Source organism: Zalophus californianus, chromosome 1 (assembly GCF_009762305.2).
Source record: "Zalophus californianus isolate mZalCal1 chromosome 1, mZalCal1.pri.v2, whole genome shotgun sequence".
NCBI classification, from domain to species: domain Eukaryota; kingdom Metazoa; phylum Chordata; class Mammalia; order Carnivora; family Otariidae; genus Zalophus; species Zalophus californianus.
In genome coordinates this window covers 66,443,945-66,463,687 of record NC_045595.1, presented here as the reverse complement: position 1 = coordinate 66,463,687, position 19,743 = coordinate 66,443,945, and the positions used below count along the sequence as shown (strand labels likewise).

The 19,743-nt window shown below is 50.5% G+C and overlaps 1 protein-coding gene across 1 annotated transcript in view; it reads right to left on the bottom strand.

Moving 5' to 3' along the window:
- ITGA9 (integrin subunit alpha 9) overlaps positions 1-19,743 on the bottom strand; it is a 337,384-nt gene that overhangs the window by 2,174 nt on the left and 315,467 nt on the right. Inside the window, 1 exon segment of the mRNA XM_027583039.2 lies at positions 11,018-11,137. Within this exon segment, the coding sequence (XP_027438840.2) occupies positions 11,018-11,137 (120 nt within the window).

Sequence of the window (19,743 nt, the reverse complement as noted above, 5' to 3'; positions counted from 1 at the left end):
GCTGGCAGGGGTAACCGGTCTTACTGCGTTTTTATTGCCTTCCTTCTCTTTCCTCTCTCGCTCCCCTGCTCTGATCAGTGTTTCCTGAGGTCACCTTGGGAATCAATTACCCGCCCTGAAACCCCCATTTCAGCCCCCTTGAACGGAGGGACTCCAACAGCCACACATGTTCGGTCAGCTGTTGGCGGGTCTGCAGCGCTCTTGTGAGCCTGTAACTCCTGTAGCCATGTGGGAAAATGCTCACGAGCAGTGATTTCTGCAGCATGCTGCCAAGAGCGAATATAAACCCTGCCCCGAGGGAATGATCATGCAAGCCCGGCTCTCACGCGCACATCTCCCCCAACTCCTTTGCTCCGAGCTGAGCAACCACGGTCGTTCTGATGGTCACAATTCTTACCCCCCCTCCCCCTCAGGAAGGGTCTGACTTCCTCGCTGAAGATGAGAACTGTCAAGCCAGCTGCCAGGAAGCATCTCCACCCACACTGCCGGGGAATCCTGAGAGTTCACTTTGAGTGGCGTCAGTGAAGGGATGGGTGCAGTCTGAGCAACGGGGAGGAAGCTTTCTTCAACACCTGGCAAGGGTCTTGTGTTCTGAGCATCTATCTCACGGGGCAGCTTTGTGGACAGACACCGAGTTCCTAGGGTTTGCAGCCCTTGTGGTTTCTTCTCAGCATGTGCCAGAACCCCACTTTCTGGCCCTCCCCTCCACCCCCTGTCCAGGCCCCCACACACTTTTTCCTCCTCTTAAATCTCTGCTACCTTCTCCCCTCTGCAAGGAATGTGGAACAGGGGCTTGGGCTGGATGTTCTGGGAAAAGGCCCTCAAAGCACACCCACAGAAGGTCAGAAGAGCAATGCACAACTTACTGGAAAGGTCTAAGGAGTTACTGCTTGGAATACAGTTATGATAAAAATGTGGTTGGTGGAGCAAATATGTCATGAGCACCTTCTGTGCTAAGGAGAACATAATCCTGAAACTGAGGCTGGATGTGATATGGAAATGAGATTCTTTAGCATAGAAGCCTTCCCGCGGATGGTGGAATGATTCACGGATCCCAGGTTACTCACTTTCCAGTTCCAGAGAAGTAACTTATCTCTACTGTGGCACTAATCAAGCGGGATTTCAACTGTTCCCTCGTTAACCTTCCTATTTGTCTTAAGTCTTAGAAGTCCTGGGAGGTAGGATTTTGTGTGTTATGTCCCCAGAGCTGAGCATACCACCTGTACTTGGCAGCAGAGAAAAACCGCAAAAATCCCCACAATCCTGCATTCCCCACGTCCAGGCCCTTTACCACATGATTCCGTGGCGGTTCCCATCCTGAGGCAGGGGCTGATTCCCCCTCTTGAATCTGCACTGTGATTTGTTCTGACAATTCGGTTCCACACTTAGGCCTCATGAAGCCTTGCGTGCTTCTGCTTGCTCTCTCAGAACCCTGCCTGGCCTGCATGTGAATGAGTTCGCTCTAGAGGAGAGTGTACCCAGCTGAGGCCCTCCTAGACCAGCCAACCCCCAAGTGCCTGCAGGTGCAGATATGACACGTCCAGCTGAGACCAGAGAACCCCCCTGTTCAGCTCAGCCCAGCCCACAGACCTGTGAGCTATGTAGATGTTTGCTGCTTTTAAGCCATTAAGTTTTGGGGTGGTTTGTTACGCAGCATGAGGTAACTGATACAGTACTCTGTGTTTTTTTTTTGTTTTTTTTTTTTTTGTCCGACTTACTGAATGAATCAGCACCCGCGGGAAGAGAGGCAGAGGGGCAGCCGATAGGGTTCTGGATCTAAGGAGCATCACTGTGCCTTGTTCTGCTGAACAGACTTTTCTTAATTCATCTCCAAGCAGCACAAAAGTTGGCTCACGTTCTCAGGGCTATGCTAGCATAAGAATTTGAAATAGAGTGTGCAAACCACCTAGCAAGGATTTGGAGCACCTGGATTCCCTGTCACATGCAGCTATCATGTGCTCATGTTTAAGGGTCATGCTTGTTTCCAACGACGTGGAGGCACCGTCTCCTGCAGGCATCCAGAGGCAAGCTCTCTTCTATCAAGTACAGTGGTGTTAGCATTAGTCCTAAGAATCACCCCCGCACCCCTGGAACGACTGGAATGCTGCTCTCAGAAACAGCCTTGCAAACTCTGTGCCCTGCCCCAACACCGCAGCATCTCAAGAGCCCTGCGCCCCACCCAACCTGTGTGTCGTCTCTTCGATGGAAGGTTGGAGCTGCCATTGATGTCTGTCCTCTGTCTATGCAGCCCAAAGACCATTTCTTAAAACACGGTCCCCGTTCATGGCTAGGGAGTGCTGGGTACAGTAGAGCAGGCTGTGCACTGCCTGTAAAGGGGGCAGTGCCCTCACATCACAGATAGCCGGGACATGTAAGTGTATTACAGCTATCCTCCAGCAGATGGAAGTAGAGTGTCTTCTTCCCCCTCCCCCTAACAAAATCAGCAGCAGGTTTTCTGATTTTTCGACGGATGGAAGTAAAGTTTCTGGACGAAGGGGTGCAGTTTACTAGTCTGCACAAAGGTGCCATATAGTCCAGTGGGTGCTCTCTCAAACTAATATTCTTTCTTGCACGATCAAGCTAATTCCATGTCCGAAAAAGAGAATATCACCTTTGTGCTTTTGTTTAGAACCTAGTTTTGGCTTTTGATATAGAACCCAAAGCCCAGGCTCTGAGTTTACTGAGCAACGGTCCCCCCACAACTGTGTCACACCAGGCCTGCCCAGTACTCGGGAGAGATGTGGCAGAGGGAGCCCAGAGTCCTGATTACTACTCACACTCCTACCACCTCCCTCCTACACCACCCGGAAGGTCATTTTCTGGCTGTGCCCCAGAGACCGAAGGCATTCTTAGACCTCAGCTGAAACACAATGACAGCTTTTTATGTTGGTTCCCAAAGAAAATTTGGGCTGCAACTGTTTTCCAAGAGTTTTTGGAAATTTTGGGTAAACTGAATTTTCCATTTTTATATTAAAGTATGGGTAGATCGTAAAACATAAAGAGTCCTACAATTCTGAAAATGAGGATAAACGGAGACTTCAAAGACATTTCTCCTGTGTGGCAGGTCCTCCCCTCTCTCCGGCATACGCTCTCACTCCCGTTAGTCCTCACGGTTACTTCGGGGAAAACCTTTGAGATGTGCTGGGCAAACCTGTTTTTGCTGCCAGCTGAGCCCACTGGGAATGATCGCTCATGAGTTCAAAAAGCTGGATCCTCGGCAGCCCCACACTCAGGTGCCGATCCAGTGGGTCAATGGTGTCCTGTACTTTTTCTGGAACCTTCCAGGGCTTGCCTTGCCACTTGAAGGGCAAAAGGCTCTGTTTATAACTGTTCTGTCTGGGGTGGAGGAAACATTCATGGAAACCCTAGAGGAGGAGAGACTCCAGCCAAGCTCTGCTCAGCTGCAGACAGAGGTAGCAGTATGCTTTCTGGCTTCTTGTGTCTGTGCTGGTCCTGATAGGAGCCTGCAGCCCCACAGGGCAGCTGCCTGAGCCCTCCTGACAGACTTACACAATCTTTTGATGTAAACCTGCATCAAAAACTGCCAGAAAACAACTAGGGAAACAGCAGATTTCCTCTGAAGAGCCCTCATTAGGGAGGTGTCGTGGGAGGCTTGAGGCCTAGGAAGAAAGAAGCCCTGACCAAGCTCTGGGGTCTGCCCCAGCCTCTACCTTCCCCACCCATTTTGGGGTGAGTGAGGGACTAGCTGCACAACTCCACGGCAGCGGCCTCCTGTGAGATCCCTACCCCCGCTTTCCTGGCCCTTGGGTGGCCTCTTGGGCAGCGATTCCAAGGACCTCGCACACACTCCTTCTTTGGACTAACTCGCGGCCTCATGTTTATGGGTCTCTTCAGTTACTTGAGTATTTACACAGCATGTCTCTGTCTTGAGATGTCAACAGTGCAACATCAGCCCAATATTTACTTCTGAGCATAAATAAGTCCCCACCGAGGGTCTCTGGCACATGGTTTTAATTGAGACAGTGTGAAGGATGTTTGTGCGTGTGTGTATGCACACATGCATGTGTATCTGTGTCTTCTTTCCCTGGAGGAGAAGGAAGGATGGGTTCCCACAGCCTGGTTGGAGGGAAGGTGATAACCCAGTGACCCCTGGAGGGGCTGCCAAACCTTACACATTCTCTGAGCCATTTTACAGATTTATTTTCCTAAATGTTTCTGCTTGAGGTCAAGTAACGCTGCTCTCAAATAAAAACCAGGAACCCAAAGCCAGCTTTAAAGCCTCAGGCTCTTGGAACAGGCCCCGCGGAGGGTTCGAGGCTGCCCTTTCCTGCCAAGGCCTGCCTCCTCACTGCTTGGGAAAGGAAAGAGCCAGGGGGTCCCAGCCTTTTTGGGAAGGGCCTGGTCACTTCCCTTTGCCTCAAACACCTTGGCTTGCAAAAGGGGCAAAGAGGAGGGAGGGAAAAGGTTCCTCGGTGTTTAGGCAAACTGCCGAGGGAGGGAGGGAGGGGGTAGGGACAGAGAAGCCGGGGGCCCTAAATGAAGCTTTTTCTTCTAAAGGAAGAACATCCCTGCATCTTCACTCTCTTGCCACTTGACTCAGAGGCTGCCTTCAGGACTTGAAGGCACTTCTTAATGTGCGAGTCCCACACAAGGTTGTGAGCCCTGCCGTACCTCTGGATAATTGCACTTTCTTCTATAAACAGGCCTTTAGGATTGTCATGAAGAGGTCCGAGGCCCGAGGCCCGGGGCCCGGGGCCCGGGGCCCAGGCAGCTTCAAACCCCGTCAGGAGCTAAAGGGCAAGAAGAGGGGAACTCAACTGGATTGTTCTCCCTTAAAAGAGTTTCACATTTCAAAGTTTTCTTCCTGCGTGGTGGTTTGGCAGGCTACTGTAATCCTCACACATAAAGTTTAAATTACGGCTCCCAGGGTCTGCTAACATCCCAGCTTTGGGAAAGCTGATTAGGACCCATTTGAATATTTGAAGAAGGGTCTGGTTAGCTCGGGGGCCCTGGTTGTGGATTTTGTGCCCGAGCCAGGGCCTGCTGCCGCCAAGCCCGAGAGCGCCCGGGATGTGAGCTGGCGGACCTTCGAGAAGGCCCTGGGGTCTGCCCAGAGGCAGAAGCAGGGGGGAAGCTGAGCAGTAGGCAGGGAGCCTGGGGTTCTGCTCTGGAAAAGGCATCCGCCGACCTGTAAGGGGTTTCGACTGAAGATGATAGGCGGATGACGGGCACGTTAGCACCACAGTGACGTGCAGGAGGGCTCAGAAGATGGTGGCTCAGCCCCTTCAGCCGGCCACGTCCTGCTCCCCTCTCCGGGTGTATGTACTTGGCTCAGCCACCACCATGTCTGGTCCTTAACCGCATTTCCCAGAGGTCTTCCAGGCTGAATAAGGGCTCTTTGGTTGACCATGTCCCTCTCTACCCAGAGCCTGTCACCCCGGAGGGACCCAATGCTGTCTGCCGAATGAAAGCACTAGCCATCCTTCAAATGCACAGTGTGCTGACCCACCGGCCTGGGTGGCACAGAGAATGCATCAGCACAGCCACCTGCTCTGTTCCGTTTTCAGCACCACACTACGATCCATGTCTATGTGGCACATTCTGGGGAAAAACCATTTTTGGCTCATCAGCTCAAGGCAATGGCAAGCAACCAAGGTAGCAAGGTCAGGGGCTACTCTCAAGGGACCTTCAGGAGATGTGGCTCCATAAAGGCAGAGGACTTGGACAGTGCTCACTTGTCTTCAAAGGCCCTCGTGAAGCTGGTCCTGGTCAGCAGTGGCAACTGGGTACCACTCCGTGGCTTTCCCCTTGGCAAGGAGGGAGGGAATTACATATGAACCGTGGCAATAAGCCCAAACCATGAAGACCCCCCCATGGAAGTTAAATATTAGGCTGGCCTTAGTCCAACTGATCAACAGACTTTTACACACAGTCAATATGCTATTAGGTCTCTATTCACTATGCGGAAGGCATCCTTCCTAGGCTGTAGACACAGGAATCACAGTGGATAGGGGGTCTATAGGTGAAATTTGGGAATATGTAGGTCTTCAAAATAATCCTACATTTCGCTTGCCATTTTCAATCTCCTCCAAAGTCATCATACTTAGCCGTTTAAGAAAGAAGAGGTTTTTCTTGAAGAAATTCCCTCTGCCAACCTCCTTCCTGCCTTGCAGCTTTGCCTGAAGAGACTGCCCACTCTGAAGGCCACGTGCAGTCACGAATGTTACACCAAGATTTACTTCTATTCCCTTTCCCTAAAGGAGCTCAGTTGTGATTTTATCTATGACACTGTGGAAGAGATGAGGTTTCAAATACTTTAAAACAATGGTGACTTTCAAAGAAAAGATTAAGAGTCTGCCCATATTTCTGAACATCAGGAAGGTGGCAGATGAAAGGTGGCCACAAACCCTTTGCCACTCTTCCTATTGAGATGTGGGGTCTATTTCCCTTCCCTTACATCTGGGCTGGCATGTGACTGCTTTGACCAACAGAGTATGGTGGAATGCCAGTTCTGGGCCAAACTTTAAGAGAACCAGCAGCTTCTACCATGCTCTCTTGGGGCCGAAGCCACCATGTAAGAAGAGAGGCTTTTCCCTGGGGAGGTCTGATCTACATGGGGAGAGAGGGGGGCTCAGCTGATTCCAGCCTCCCAGCCATCCTCACTAAGTGCCAGCAAATGTGAGTGAATTGAATTCCTCAGACCAGGCCACTCACCAGGTAAATGCCACCGAGTGACCCCACTCAATGTCACGGGGAGCAGAAGAATCACCCAGCTAAACCCTTCCTGGATTTCTGACCCATACGCTCATAAGATATAATGTAATGGCTGTTGAGAGCCACTCAACTTGGGGGCAGTTTGTTACGCAGCAGTGGTTCCATGGTACAGTATAAAACCCACAATGTGGGCAACAGCACCACCACCAACCGTGAAACCTTGCTGGAGTGAATGCCTTTGGGGGAGCTGCCTAATTTTCTTCTTTTATGAGATTCGGCCCAACACCCTGCCTCCAGCCACAGTGGTGGATGTTCTCTCCCCTAGACTTGCAGAACTGGGAACGAGAGATGGCTGATCAGTCTGTGGCTGGGGCTAGAAGTCACTGAGATATACTTCTCAGGAGGGGTGGAGGACAGTGTGGAGAGGCAGGTCTGCTCTGGGAGAATGTGATGCAGGTGTGCAGAGGGGCAGTGGTGAGGGGCTGTGGGGGACGAAGGGAGTGATGGGAAGAAGGGGTGTTCTCGCTTGGTTTCTGGATGCTTTCTGGGTCTGCGTGTACCTGTTTCCTTTGGGGTCTATGTGTACCCTTGCATTCTTAGAATTCTCTTTCTTGCTTAAGTGGCTGTGAATGGATTTCTGTTTTTGTTTGTTTGTTTTTGCAACTGGAAGAAAGGGCCTTGGTGATGCCTGAGATAAGTATGTTCGGCCCTGGAAACTGAAGGGAAAGCTGGCCAGACCAGTGAGGTGACAGGAATGTCCTTCTGTTGACCTTCCCCCTGCTACGTGAGAGGGACTGGGAGTGACTCAAGCCCAGTCTAGTCTGCTATAGGCACCCCACACTCAGAATGCCTCACACCAAGCGGCTCTTTTTCCAAAATGATTTCAAATCCTGCCTTCCTTACTCCAGCTAAGGGAAACCATCCATCATCTAAGCTAAAAACAGTGAGGGACTGCTACTTTCCTTCCTTCTGACCTCCTCAGTCCCACTGGCCACCAAGTCCTGCCTGCTCTAATTTGCTCTCCTCTCCTCCATCATGGCGACTGCCCTCGCCCCCATTCTGTCCCCAGACCTGTCTCCTGAAACAGATCTGGCCATGCCACTGCTCTGCCTCCAGACCCCCCACACTGCCCTCATGACACACCTCACCACAGTGCTGCTTACTTTCTTACCTTCTCTTCCTTCTGGAGGGAATATCCACCTGCCCTTCCCTGCCTGGAAAACTCACACCACATCCAAGGTCAGGCTTGAATGACACCTCATTTGTGAAATGTCCTCTGACTTTTCTCAGGTGCTTCGATGTGTTATAAGCTCAGTGCTAAGCATTTTGCCCGCATCTTTTCTATACCTCAAGCTAGAGGGTAGGGTCCCTGTTTTACCGAGGAGGAAACTGAGGGTCAGAGAGGGCGATGCTCCCAAGCCACACAGCTGGTGAGCGCGAGAGCTAGGTTCTAGTGCGCAGCCGTCAGCCTGCAAAGCGCTGTGCTCACCTCCCACTTGGTGCTCTATGGCCTTTAAACATTGCCCCTTGGGGTGGGGGATCAATGGTACCTTCTTCTCAGTTTCCAGAGAAGCTTGTGCACACTCATCACCCACTATTATAGTTATAGGTCTGCGTGCTACATGGTGAAGCATTCAAGGGCAGGGAGGAGTACAATCATCGCTGTATCCAGGTACCTACCCAGTGTTTGGTTCAGAGCAAGTGGTCAACACATGTGAGCTGAAATGAAATATTGCCTTTGGATGATGAGCAAAGCAGTTCTGAGCCCCATGGCATCATTCAACTGCTTCTGTAAAGCTGTTTTAGACCATTCTCTTCCAACCTCATTGGTAATGGCAAGACCTTGCGTGGGGTTAATGCCACCAACTGATTGCCATGACTCGGCCCTCTCCCCCAGTCCATGGCAGAGGGTAGTGTCTGCCTTCTCAGGTCCTGGCTCTTTGGATCCCATACAGCTGGGTGACATCAGGGTCCTGGCTACCCCTGACAGCCATCTCCTGTAATTGCACTCTTTAAATAAACACAGCAGAAGCAAAGCTAAGCAGGTGGCAGGTGGGAGGAGGGAAGAGCGTGTACACAGCGTTGGGACACACCCCTGAGTGGTAGAGTGAAGGAGGGAGTTCTCGTCATGAGCTGGAATAGGGCATGGCCACCACACTCCCCACTCTGTGTCCCTGTCTGGTCTCACGCACCCAGCCTTGGAGGACTTCCTCTCATCTGAAGAGCCCAGACAAAGGCAGAAGGAAGAAATACACGCCCCCCCGCCCCTGGCCCCAACCAAAGCCCTTTCTCTCTTCTAAGATCCCAAACACTGAGCTGGCTTTGTTCTCCACCCACAGACCAGAGGCAGTCCGGGCAGGAAGGAGTTGGAGGAGAGAGGCGGGAGTTGAGCACCTGTCTGGCCACGCAGATTAAACAGATGACAAATTGGCAGATTTTCTTTTTTTTAAAAAGGTAATATCCACTCCTGGCAAATATATAGGAAAATGGACACTTCTGATACAGTGCTTGTGGGGGGGTGAATTGGTATAACCACTCTAAAGGCAATTTGCAGTATATAATAAAAGGCTTCAAGTGTGTGTTTCCTTTGACTCAGTAATTCCATTTCTAGGGTTTCATCCTAAGCACATAAAGAAGGATTTGTGCAAATATTTAGCTCTTAGGATATTCACTGTGGCACCGTTAAAGGAGGTGTGAAATCAGGAACCACCGAAATTCCTGTGTCCTGGGGCTGGATGAGCGAGGACAGACACTGTGGCCTCATGATTGTGCTGGAAGGGGGTTTTCAAAGACATGGAAACGAGTTCAGAGTACTGTGTTCGGGGAAGAACAGGCTTAAAAAGAGCACATGGAATGTCTGAACAGCATGGGGACATAAGATAAACTTATCTTTAAGTCATGTGCTCGATATATTTTTCATGGAACCTCCAGACACTTTTTCACATGACGTAGCTCTAAATTTAAAGGAATGAGTCCAATTGTGAGTCTGAAAAATGTGTAATAAAAACACTGCTTTTTCCTGCTCCTGGACTTCTCGGACAAAAATCTATTTATTATGCTTTTTTTTCGAACCCACAGTTCGAACCCACAGTTTTGACTTTAGAGGTCTTGTACCTCAAAATATATCGACTACATTACTGGAAAATTCAACATCCTAGTCAAACATAAGTAGGTGCCATGAGAGTGCTTGCTCTACATCTTTATGCAGCAAGGAAGGTCAAGAAGAGACAATGCTGTTCATCACGGTTATTCTGGGATGTGGACTCCTGAGTGCTTTACAACCTTTTTTGTTTGTTTGTTTCTCACTGACATGTTACAATGTCTGATGGATGAATACAAATTATTTTGTAATCCCAAAGCAGCTAATTATTGGAATCTAAAGCATCCGTCCCTAACGATGTAAGAGGCCGTTTCCACCGGCATCTGAAACCCAAAAGGAACTGTGGAAAAGCAAGGCTTTGGCGGCAGCAAGCCCCAGCTGTGGTCCCTGGTGCTCTTCTGGCAGCTGGAGACACAAGGACAGCCACGGGCCCCCCTCACCTGGAACACTACTGTCCAGCAGAAGAGACGCACCTTTGTTAGATAATGATCCTGAGGTTGTTACTGATGAATATAGAGGCATGGAAGCAAAGGGATTCCAGGTCTCTGAGAGTGTGAGGCAAAGAAACCATCTCAGACTTGGGGTAAGGACATCCCCCTTCTCCTTGAGAAAGCGACAGGAGGCAAGAAGGATGGATAGGTGTGCCCTGGGGAAGGAGGCAGGGCAAATCTATCTCTTGGCTCACCTACAAGGGTTGGGGGAACGGACCCCACAACTCCCCAGGCAGAACTCTGGACTTGAGCTCATCTGAGGTACCCGAGTCTTCGGGGGCAGAAACCCTTTTTGTATTCCACATGGGTAGAGAACAAAGAACTGTCCTGCAGTCCCTTTGCTTGTGTGTGTGTGTGTGTGTGTGTGTGTGTGTGTGTGTGTGTGTGTGTGTTTTCCCCCAAGTAAATGGTGAAGCACCCCAAGCGCCGCTGTTCCTCCCCAGGCTTCTGCTGTGGAGTCCGGCTCCCGCCCTCCCACCCTCCCGTTAGGACCAGCGAGAAGGTAAGAACAGAGGGGGGCTGAGATGTTTGCTCTCCCTCTAAAGGTCAGCCCTCGGCTGTGAACGGCCTCAAGAGGAGCCAAGCTTCCACCTGAGCCTGCAGGGGACACTGCCCTCCCTCTCACTGTACCTGCACCGTGTGGGAAGTTCTAACAGGAAACGTCTTCCAACAGCCCCCCCCTCTGGTGAGGCGGAGGGCTGGGCGTCCACGCGGGGGCCTCCCCGGGCCCGCGACCGGCCGCCACACTCACCTTCCAGAGTATTACAGCCAGCAGCAGGAAGATGAGGACTCCCGCCAGCAAACTTACGGCGATGATCCACCCCACCACATAGCCCCGGGGCTCCAGGTTGTGCAGGGCTTCGAAGACCACCTAGGAGGCAAAGCAGAGGGGGTGGGGGACGGCTGTCAAACAGAAGTACCCAGGGCAGGACAGAGCCAGGCCTGCGCTTGACGTCTGGAGGGAACTACAGATGTGTCCAGACTCTTGTGACCAAACACTGGATTTCGGTTCAGGGCCTTTCTGCTCGTAGACTGATGGGTTTTTCACTGGGGTTGGAAAAGGCACTTGAGATCCAAGCCCCAGTTCGTGCAAGGGTTGTCACAACAACAGGCCTGACTTCAGTGTCATGAGGTGAACATAAGTGTGGTAAAGGTCTCAGAGGACGCACTCCGTTCTTGATTCAGGCAACGACAGTCTCCCTTTTATTAGGGTTTTGCAACGAAGGACATGAGCATGCCCTCCATGTAAGACTGTGCTCTTTCCAGAGGTGCACCCCACCTGTAGCTTAGTGCAATCATTTGATCAACGCCAATTGCCTGACAGATTGTCGCTCCACCAGGGCCGGGACACCATCTGTCTCAGGTCTCAAGGCCTCGCACACAGTAGGCCCTCACTCCTGAAGCGCTGGGCTCTGGGTTTCCACGGGAATCCCAGCCCATGCCACGGTGAGGCAAGTTTCCCCAAGTTTTACGGAAACTCAGCGGTGTGCCGGAACCGGCCATCAGCCTGCAAGAGCCAACTGGGTGCTTCTCTTCCTCACCCCACATCTAGCGACACTGCAGTGGTGGCCTGAAATGGGCCGTGTGCGAGTATTTATTTATTTTTTTAAGATTTTATTTATTTTTTATTTATTTGACAGAGAGAGACACAGAGAGAGAGGGAACACAAGCAGAGGAAGCAGGCAGAAGGAGAGGGAGAAGCAGGCTTCCCACCGAGCAGGGAGCCTGATGCGGGGCTTGATCCTAGGACCCTGGGATCATGACCTGAGCCGAAGGCAGACGCTTAACGACTGAGCCCCCCCAGACGCCCCACCGTGTGCGAGTATTCACACTGCGGAAACTGGCAGACGGGTCAGGGCCCCCCATCCTCCTGCCAGAGAACCAATTGCTTAACATGTATTAACACTAATTGTACCCTTTGGCTCTGCTTTAGCCTCACTGGTCACGGTGGAGTTTGGTTTTGTAGAATTCAAAGCATCCATTGTGTCCTTGCTGCCCGGTAACCTTCCCTACCATCCACTGCCCACTCAAGCTTGCTGCAAAAGAGGTGGAAGTCCCAGCAGTGGGTAGTCACCATCTCCCCTGGCTGCCCGGCTGGCCTACCCCCAGGTCTTTGTCCAAGCTGGATCATCCCCTCCTTGGGGAAAGCCTATCTAAACCCAGCTGGATGCTGGAGGCTAGCTGAGGCTCTGCCTCTGCCGGGAAGCCTCACTTATCCCGGGAACCCAGCCCCCCCTCCCCGCAAGCCGCATGGGGTGATGGGGCACAGTACTGACTTACAGTGACCAGCACTGTTTATGTCCCCTTTTAGGGCCTGGATCCCAGCTCTCGAATTCTTCCCAAGTGGTTGTCTGTGTCAGGCTTGGTGCTTTTCTTACAATCTCCGGTCCAGTTCACACAGCCACCCAATGGGGGCTTCAACATCCACTTCACAGAGGGGGACCATTGAGGTCCAGAGGACAAGCCTTTTGCTCTAGGCCATGTCGCTTAAGTACAGAGTCAGGATTTGAACTCAGGTCTAGCCAACCCCCAGACACCAAAAATCTGAGCTTGTCAACATGACACCACAGAGCCACAGAGTGCCTAGCTGAAGGTGGCTCTTCTTAAAGACTACCGGTTGGTTCAATGGATCATTTGTTATCTGTGCCCTGGTGATAAGGAAAGCAAATTCGAGCATCTCCATCTCCCTGTGTCCATCCCCATAGCTGCGGTAGGAGAGGAGGTGTGGGCTGGGGGAGGGGCCGGATGGTCATTCAGGAGGCAGATGAGCTGCCACAGTCACACCTGCAGATCCTGAATCCAGAACATTATCTCAAGGAAGACCAGGCAGAGCAGAGACCATCCCTTCCTGCATGGGGACAAGTGAAAGAAAACTGCCTACAAACACAGTAGTCATTCTGGGAATGGAAAGGAGGCCACCTTGTGGCACATACTCACTGGCTGTGTGACCTTGGGCAAAGTACTTTCCCTCTCTGAGCCTCATTTCTCTCATCTGCAAACTAGGGGTAAAACAGCACCTCCCTGGAGAATTCAAGGGGACAATGCGCACAGAGCCCTGAGCCTAACACCTGGCAGAGCCCATCCTTGACAAACAGAAGGCAATTTTTCCATCAGTGCTGGCAGGAAGATATTTTTGAGGTCATGCATGCTTGGCGACTCTTTCATTTTTAAAAACCATTTATTGATGTCTAAGATGCATAGAGAAAAGTGAACATAACACAAGTGCACAGCTCACTAAATTTTTATATACTGCATGCTAAACGCACATGTGTGATCAGCACCCAGAATAAGAAACAGAACATGTCCAGACCCCGAGATGCCCCCTTTACACCCCTTTCCCGCTAATACCTGCATCAAGGGTAACCACTAGCCTGACTTCTCAGGGCCTAGATTAGCTGCACCTAATTTTGTCCTCCCTACATCTGGGACGGCACTGTGTGAACTCCTATGTCTGGCTTTTTTTTTTTTTTTTTTAAGATTTTATTTATTTATTTGAGAGAGAGAGAGAGAGAAAGAGAATGCTCGTGAAAGCATGAACAGGGGGAGGAGTAGAGGCAGGGGGAGGAGCAGCCTCCCCTGCTGAGCAGGACCCCGAAGCGGGACTTGATCCCAGGACCCCAGGACCATGACCTGAGCCGAAGGCAGATGCTTAGCCGACTGAGCCACCCAGGCGCCCCTTGAGTCTGGCTTCTTTCTCTCAACATCGTGTTTGGGGGACTCATCCGGGCTGTAGCATGTTTATGCTCCTTGCTGTACAGAACTGCACCGTGTGAACACACCACAATCTATTTATCCGTCCTCTCCCTTTAGGGGCTGTCACCAAGAGTGGTTTTCAGACATGGAGCAGTCCTGAAGGGAGGTGGGAGGTAGTGGCCCAGAAAGGGGCTCTGAAGTCTCTCATCATACGCCCACTATTTTCTATCTGGATCAGACTAGAGATTCCTGTCTTTAAAGACAGATGCACGCCTTTGGGTTCTTGCCCCTAAAAAAGCTGTGGACTGAATCACCTCCCACATTCAGAATCTCTCATGGTGTCTTGTACGGATGAACCTTGAGGCACTGTGGCCAACAGGTACGACTTTAGGGAATCAAGGTACTGCTCTCAGTTTCCCCCTTTGTGAAATGGCGGGGGAGGGGTCTAAAGGGAAAATCAGACAGTGTTGTGAAGGCACCCGGTGCTTGGTCAGGTAATATGAGGCTGCGAAGCTTCCTTGACAGTGAGTTGCTGAGGCAGGCTGTGAGCTCAGGGCAGGCCGGCCATAGTCCACCTCCTTCGAGAGCCCCAGTGGCTTCTCGGGGACCCTGCTGTCCCCTTGCTGTTCGAAATCTGCATCCCCGCAAAGCTGCGCCAGAGCTCTGGTTTTGTGGATACAGACACAGTCAAGAGTATCCACTGCAGTTTATTAGTCTAACAAATTCCACAAGAATGCCCTGTCACTTCGCTGGAATGTGTGTTTAATCCTTTCTTATTTTTAGTGATGCTGTTCCTCTTCTTGGATGTGTGTTTTGTGCTTTGGCAGAGCTGGTCCCTGCACGTCAAGACTCTAATAAGCCCATTTCGGGGAGAAAATCAAGAGCGTTCTGCAGTTTTAAGAAGTCACATCTCAGATAAGACTCCAAAGGAAGGCATAGCAGCTGGACTCCAGGGGGGAGTCAAGAAGCAGTGACCATGAGGACTCGTCTCCACCACTGAGGAGCTGGTGACCCTGGTCAAGCCCCTGGACCTTTCCACGTATCTTTTCTGTCTTCTTGTTTCCATCCCCGGTCTCTGCCCCAGGTCAGGCCTGGTCGGCTCTCACGCCACCATTTCAGGAGCCGTGGGGAGGCCCCCCTGCTGTTAGGAGTGTCTTTCTAAAGCAGCAGGTCTTCTGTTGCTTCTTTGCTTACACTCTGGATGTGAATACACCGTCCAAGGTCCCAGGCTCTTTACAGTCTGGTCTCTCTCCTGCCTTGCCAGCCCCTCACAGGGCAACCATTCACATTCTAACCAGTCTGTGTCACCTTGCCTGTGAGGCCCGTGCTCTGGCCACCTGGAATGCCGTTCCGTTCTCGTCCACTCGGCAAACTCCAATATTGCTCATCTTAAAAATTTGCATGCCCTTTGGTCCATTAATTCTGTACTTGAAAATTTACTCAAAGGTGAAGAAACATAAAATACAGAAAAGCTTTTGTCTTCAAAGATGTTCACGGTACAATTATTTATACTGGTACAGAATGAGATTTCCTCGATGCCTACCAATAGGGCAACAGACAGGTGAGTAGATAATTACGGTGAATCACGAAGTGGAATCCCATAGAGCAGTTAAAAAGGATGATAATAAATCTGGCTGTCAAAGCACAATTTCAAAAAGCTGACGACATGCCTCTCCTACAAATACAGAGTGAACACATGTTAAAGATGTATTTAATTCATTATTGAGGGGGATCAGCAGGATGGTGAAACTAGTTCAAAGAAGGATCTGTAAATCAGACACAAGACTGGGTAATACCTCAGAGGGTGCTGAACTACACCCTTTGGGATTTTATTTTCTGCCAGACAATCATTTTCACCTTTACTGGCAAAAGGCATAATTTATAACTGATCAGTCTTCTACCATCAACTTGTAACTTCACAGAATCCAGGCCCTAGAGAGTTAGGCAGCCTTGCTAAACCTTTTCTCGGATTTCAAAGTGTCCAAGATTCACATGCGGAACCTGGTTACAAGTCTGGGTTGGGGCCCGAGATTCCACATTTCAGATAAGCTCCTTGGTGATGCTAATGCTGCTCATCCATACTTTGAGTAGAAAGGAGCTAGGGAATGTTCCAGCCTACCATTGGAAGGACGTGCAACCATCTTTTTGCCTGATTTCCACATTTTAAATACTTTTGAAAACATGGTAATAACATGGGAAAAATGATAAATATTACAACATTAAGTGAAAAAATGAGAACATCAATTTAATATCTAGAAGACATCAGCTTTGCAGAAAAATGGTAGGAAGTTTCAAAAGTACACAGGTGCTTTTTGATATTATGGGCATTTTTTTCTTTTTTCTACTTTTTTGTTATTAAAATTTTTTCTTAACTCAGCATTTTAAAGCTAAGTTAAAAAAAAATTGAGAAAGGGAAACTCTGCTCCAACAAGCCTGACCTACCCCTCTTTTTTGGCAGAATTAGTCATTCATTCTCTGAGCTTTTGGAAACAGCACCTCTTTTAGCAGAGGAGAACTACTGTGGTATCCCAACGTCCCAAACAGAAAAATGTGGAGGTTCTCTGGTTGTAAAGAAGGTAGGCAGCCAGAGCCCAGCCTGCTCAGCCCCCCTTCCCAAACCTGTCCCTCCTTACCTTACCCCAGCCCCGGCAGGTCCCGAACCTGCTCAAGAGAACCCTTGGTTCCACAACATTTAGTTTTAAAACCACAGCTAAGCACTTCGCACTCCTGGCCTTAAGTCCTTCTTGCTCTGTCAGGTAATGATGTATCTCCTTGTTGATAGACTCTAGCACCCTGTGAATTCTTAAAGAATAAGGTTTCAAATGTATGTCCTCCTGTCACCTAAACCAGGATCGTGATTCATGATGTGATTCATGAATGCACACATTAATAAACTCAGTGTCCTCTTGGCTATAGCATGAGATGAAGCATGACTATGATTCAGTCTGCAACAAGAGAGGCTGGGGTTCGAAGCTGGAGTCTCTGAGTGTGCTTCCTGTCTCTCTATCTCAAAAATATATTGCAAATGTGATTTCTTTGCAGGGAGTTCTGGCCATTCATCCATCCATCTGCCCACCCACCCACCTGTCTGTCCATCCAACCATCTGTCCATCCATCCCATCCACCTGTCTGTCTATCCTTTCATCCATCCAACCATCCATCCATCCATCCATCCATCCATCCATCCATCCATCCATCCATCTAACAAAGGTCTGTGCAGCAACTGCTAAGTGCTGGGCCCTGCGGGGGTCCCGTGATGAATCAAGCAGGTGGTCCTGGCTCTCACAAAGCTTCCAGCTTTTAGAGAATATGACCAATTAGACACATAAATGTGAAATCATAATTTTGGCAGGTCCCCGAGGGAGAGGTGGCTGTGTTAAGAATCAAATGCCTTATCCTAAGAGGAATGGGATTGTGATGCTGGGTTTTGACCATGGGAGGGACATGGTCCACAGTGTGCCAGGAGCACTTAGCTGAGAAACGACTGTAGATTAGAAAGGAGAACTTCCCATGGGGGGTTCAAGGAACAAACAGCCCAGGGAGCAAGGTTGCAGGGAAGTGGTGCCAGGAGGTATATGCTTCCGGTAGGAAAGAGGGTAGGAGAAAGGGAAAGAGATTGAGGACGAGGGGGAGGCTGGTGGTGGAGGCTGATAGGAGGCCGAAAGACGGGGAGGCAGATGTTCTGAGCACCGAAGGGATGGATGATGGCACGGCCGTGGACTGAAGCTGGAGAGCTTATGTGCTGGGTGTTAACTAAGAATACAGAGGAGGGCGCCTGAGTGGCCCAGTTGGCTGGGCGATGGCCTTCGGCTCAGGTCATGATCCCGGAGTCCTGGGATTGAGTCCCGCATCGGGAGCCTGCTTCTCCCTCTGACCCTCTCCCCTCTCATGCTGTTTCCCACTCACTCAAATAAATAAATAAAATCTTAAAAAAAAAAAAAAGAATACAGAGGAGAAGGAGGGGCCTGTGGGTTTGTCTCCACAGAGGCTTTGAGGAGGACAGACATCAGGCTGGACAATGGCCGGCCCAGGTACTGGGTGTCCCACCCACCGCGGTAAAGTTTCATGCACCTGAGGCTGGCAAGCTGGTGTCCGGGGACCACTGGGAGCCAACTTCCAGGCTGAGGCAACTGGCAAGCCAAACAAGAGCGCTCAATTCACTTCTGTGTTTCTGGAAACTTTTACATGGCCACCACTGCAAATAGGCCTCATGTCATAGCTGGCAATGCTCGGGTCTCTGTAAGGCCTGAGGACATGACAATGGTGGGGTGTACCTGGCCCAGCCTCTGCTGGATGAGGGCTTCCAGTGCTGAGACATTGCAGTCAACATGCCCCAGAGGGAGGTTCAACCTCAGACCCAGGTCGGCTGAAGATCAATTGCAATGGCAAGATGCTTTCTGCAGTCAACCTCACACCCGTCTCACAGAAAAGGAATTCGAGTACAATAAAAAATGGAAAGGGAAGAACATCTGGGACAAAGAAATGACATTTCCACCTGCTTCTGATTACACCAGTGAGGGTGTGGGGGAGGGAGGACGAAGAAAGGGCTGTCGGGATTGGAAGAAATGTTCTCGGCAGAACCATGTCTTCAACTACTCTCAGAACACAGCCGGCGGGAAGCTGCGGAGCAGGGAGACCTATGGAGACAACATCAAGGAACAGAAAATAAACTGCGCATCTGGCGAGATTGATGCTGTATGTTTATGTTAGGACACGCAGAGATGTCAAACCTGCTGTGGCCGCCAGGTGCTAGGGTTCAGAGAAGCCTTGCTCTGTTCGGATGTGTGTGGCGGGGGGGAATGAGCTGGGCTGGTGCTAATTTCTTTGTTGTTAATAACGGGTCACATTTGTTGGGAATTTACTGAGTTCCAGACCCCGCGTTGAGAGGTTTTATATCCACTGCTGTGGATAATCCTCACAACTGCTCTTTAAAGGGAGGAGGGGAGGACAGCTCATTTACCTCCAGGCTATCTTCATGAGAAGCTGTGCATCTGGTGAAAGTCCAGACCACAGCAGGAAGAGCTCCAGAATCAACAGACCCTTAAGTCTGCACATGATGTGCTTCTCAGGCCACCGGAGCCAAGGGTCGCTCTTAAAGACCAAGGGCCAGCTGCTTACCACCCATGACCGTGATCCCTACCACCTGCTGAGAACGGTGTTCTCATTGTGTGGGGGCGCAAGGCCACGGGCCAGCCCAGGGCAGAGGAGCACGGGATTAAGGAAGACTCAGGACTTGCCAACAGGCTGAGCCAGCAGCCAGTGCTGCTCTTCGATCGACAAGCAGTGCACCTCAGCTTGGAAGGTCTTTCCACCTCCTGGAGCCTCAGTTTCCCCAACAGGAAATGAGAGTAAAGATGCCTAGTTTGGAAGATCATCAGAGCTAATCACATCAAATGCCGGGCACATCGTAGGAATTGAACAGACACGTGCAGATCGGAACCAACGAAGTCATTAAGCACAATGCGACATCCCAGCGGATGGCAGGATTTAGAAGCCACTTCCCCTAGGCTACGCTGGGAGAGAGCAAAGGCCTTTGAGCTTCCTCCTGGGACAGCCCCCAGCCAATGACAAGCAGGTCTGAAAGCCCAGCTTCCTCACTTCAAGGTGGACAAACTCTGGGGCGTTACGAGTATCCCAGAGTCCCCACAGAATCGACAAACTCTGGGGTGTTTTTTTTTTTAAAGATTTTATTTTTATTTATTTATTTGAGAGTAAGAGAATGAGAGATAGAGAGCACGAGAGGGAAGAGGGTCCGAGGGAGAAGCAGAATCCCCGCTGAGCAGG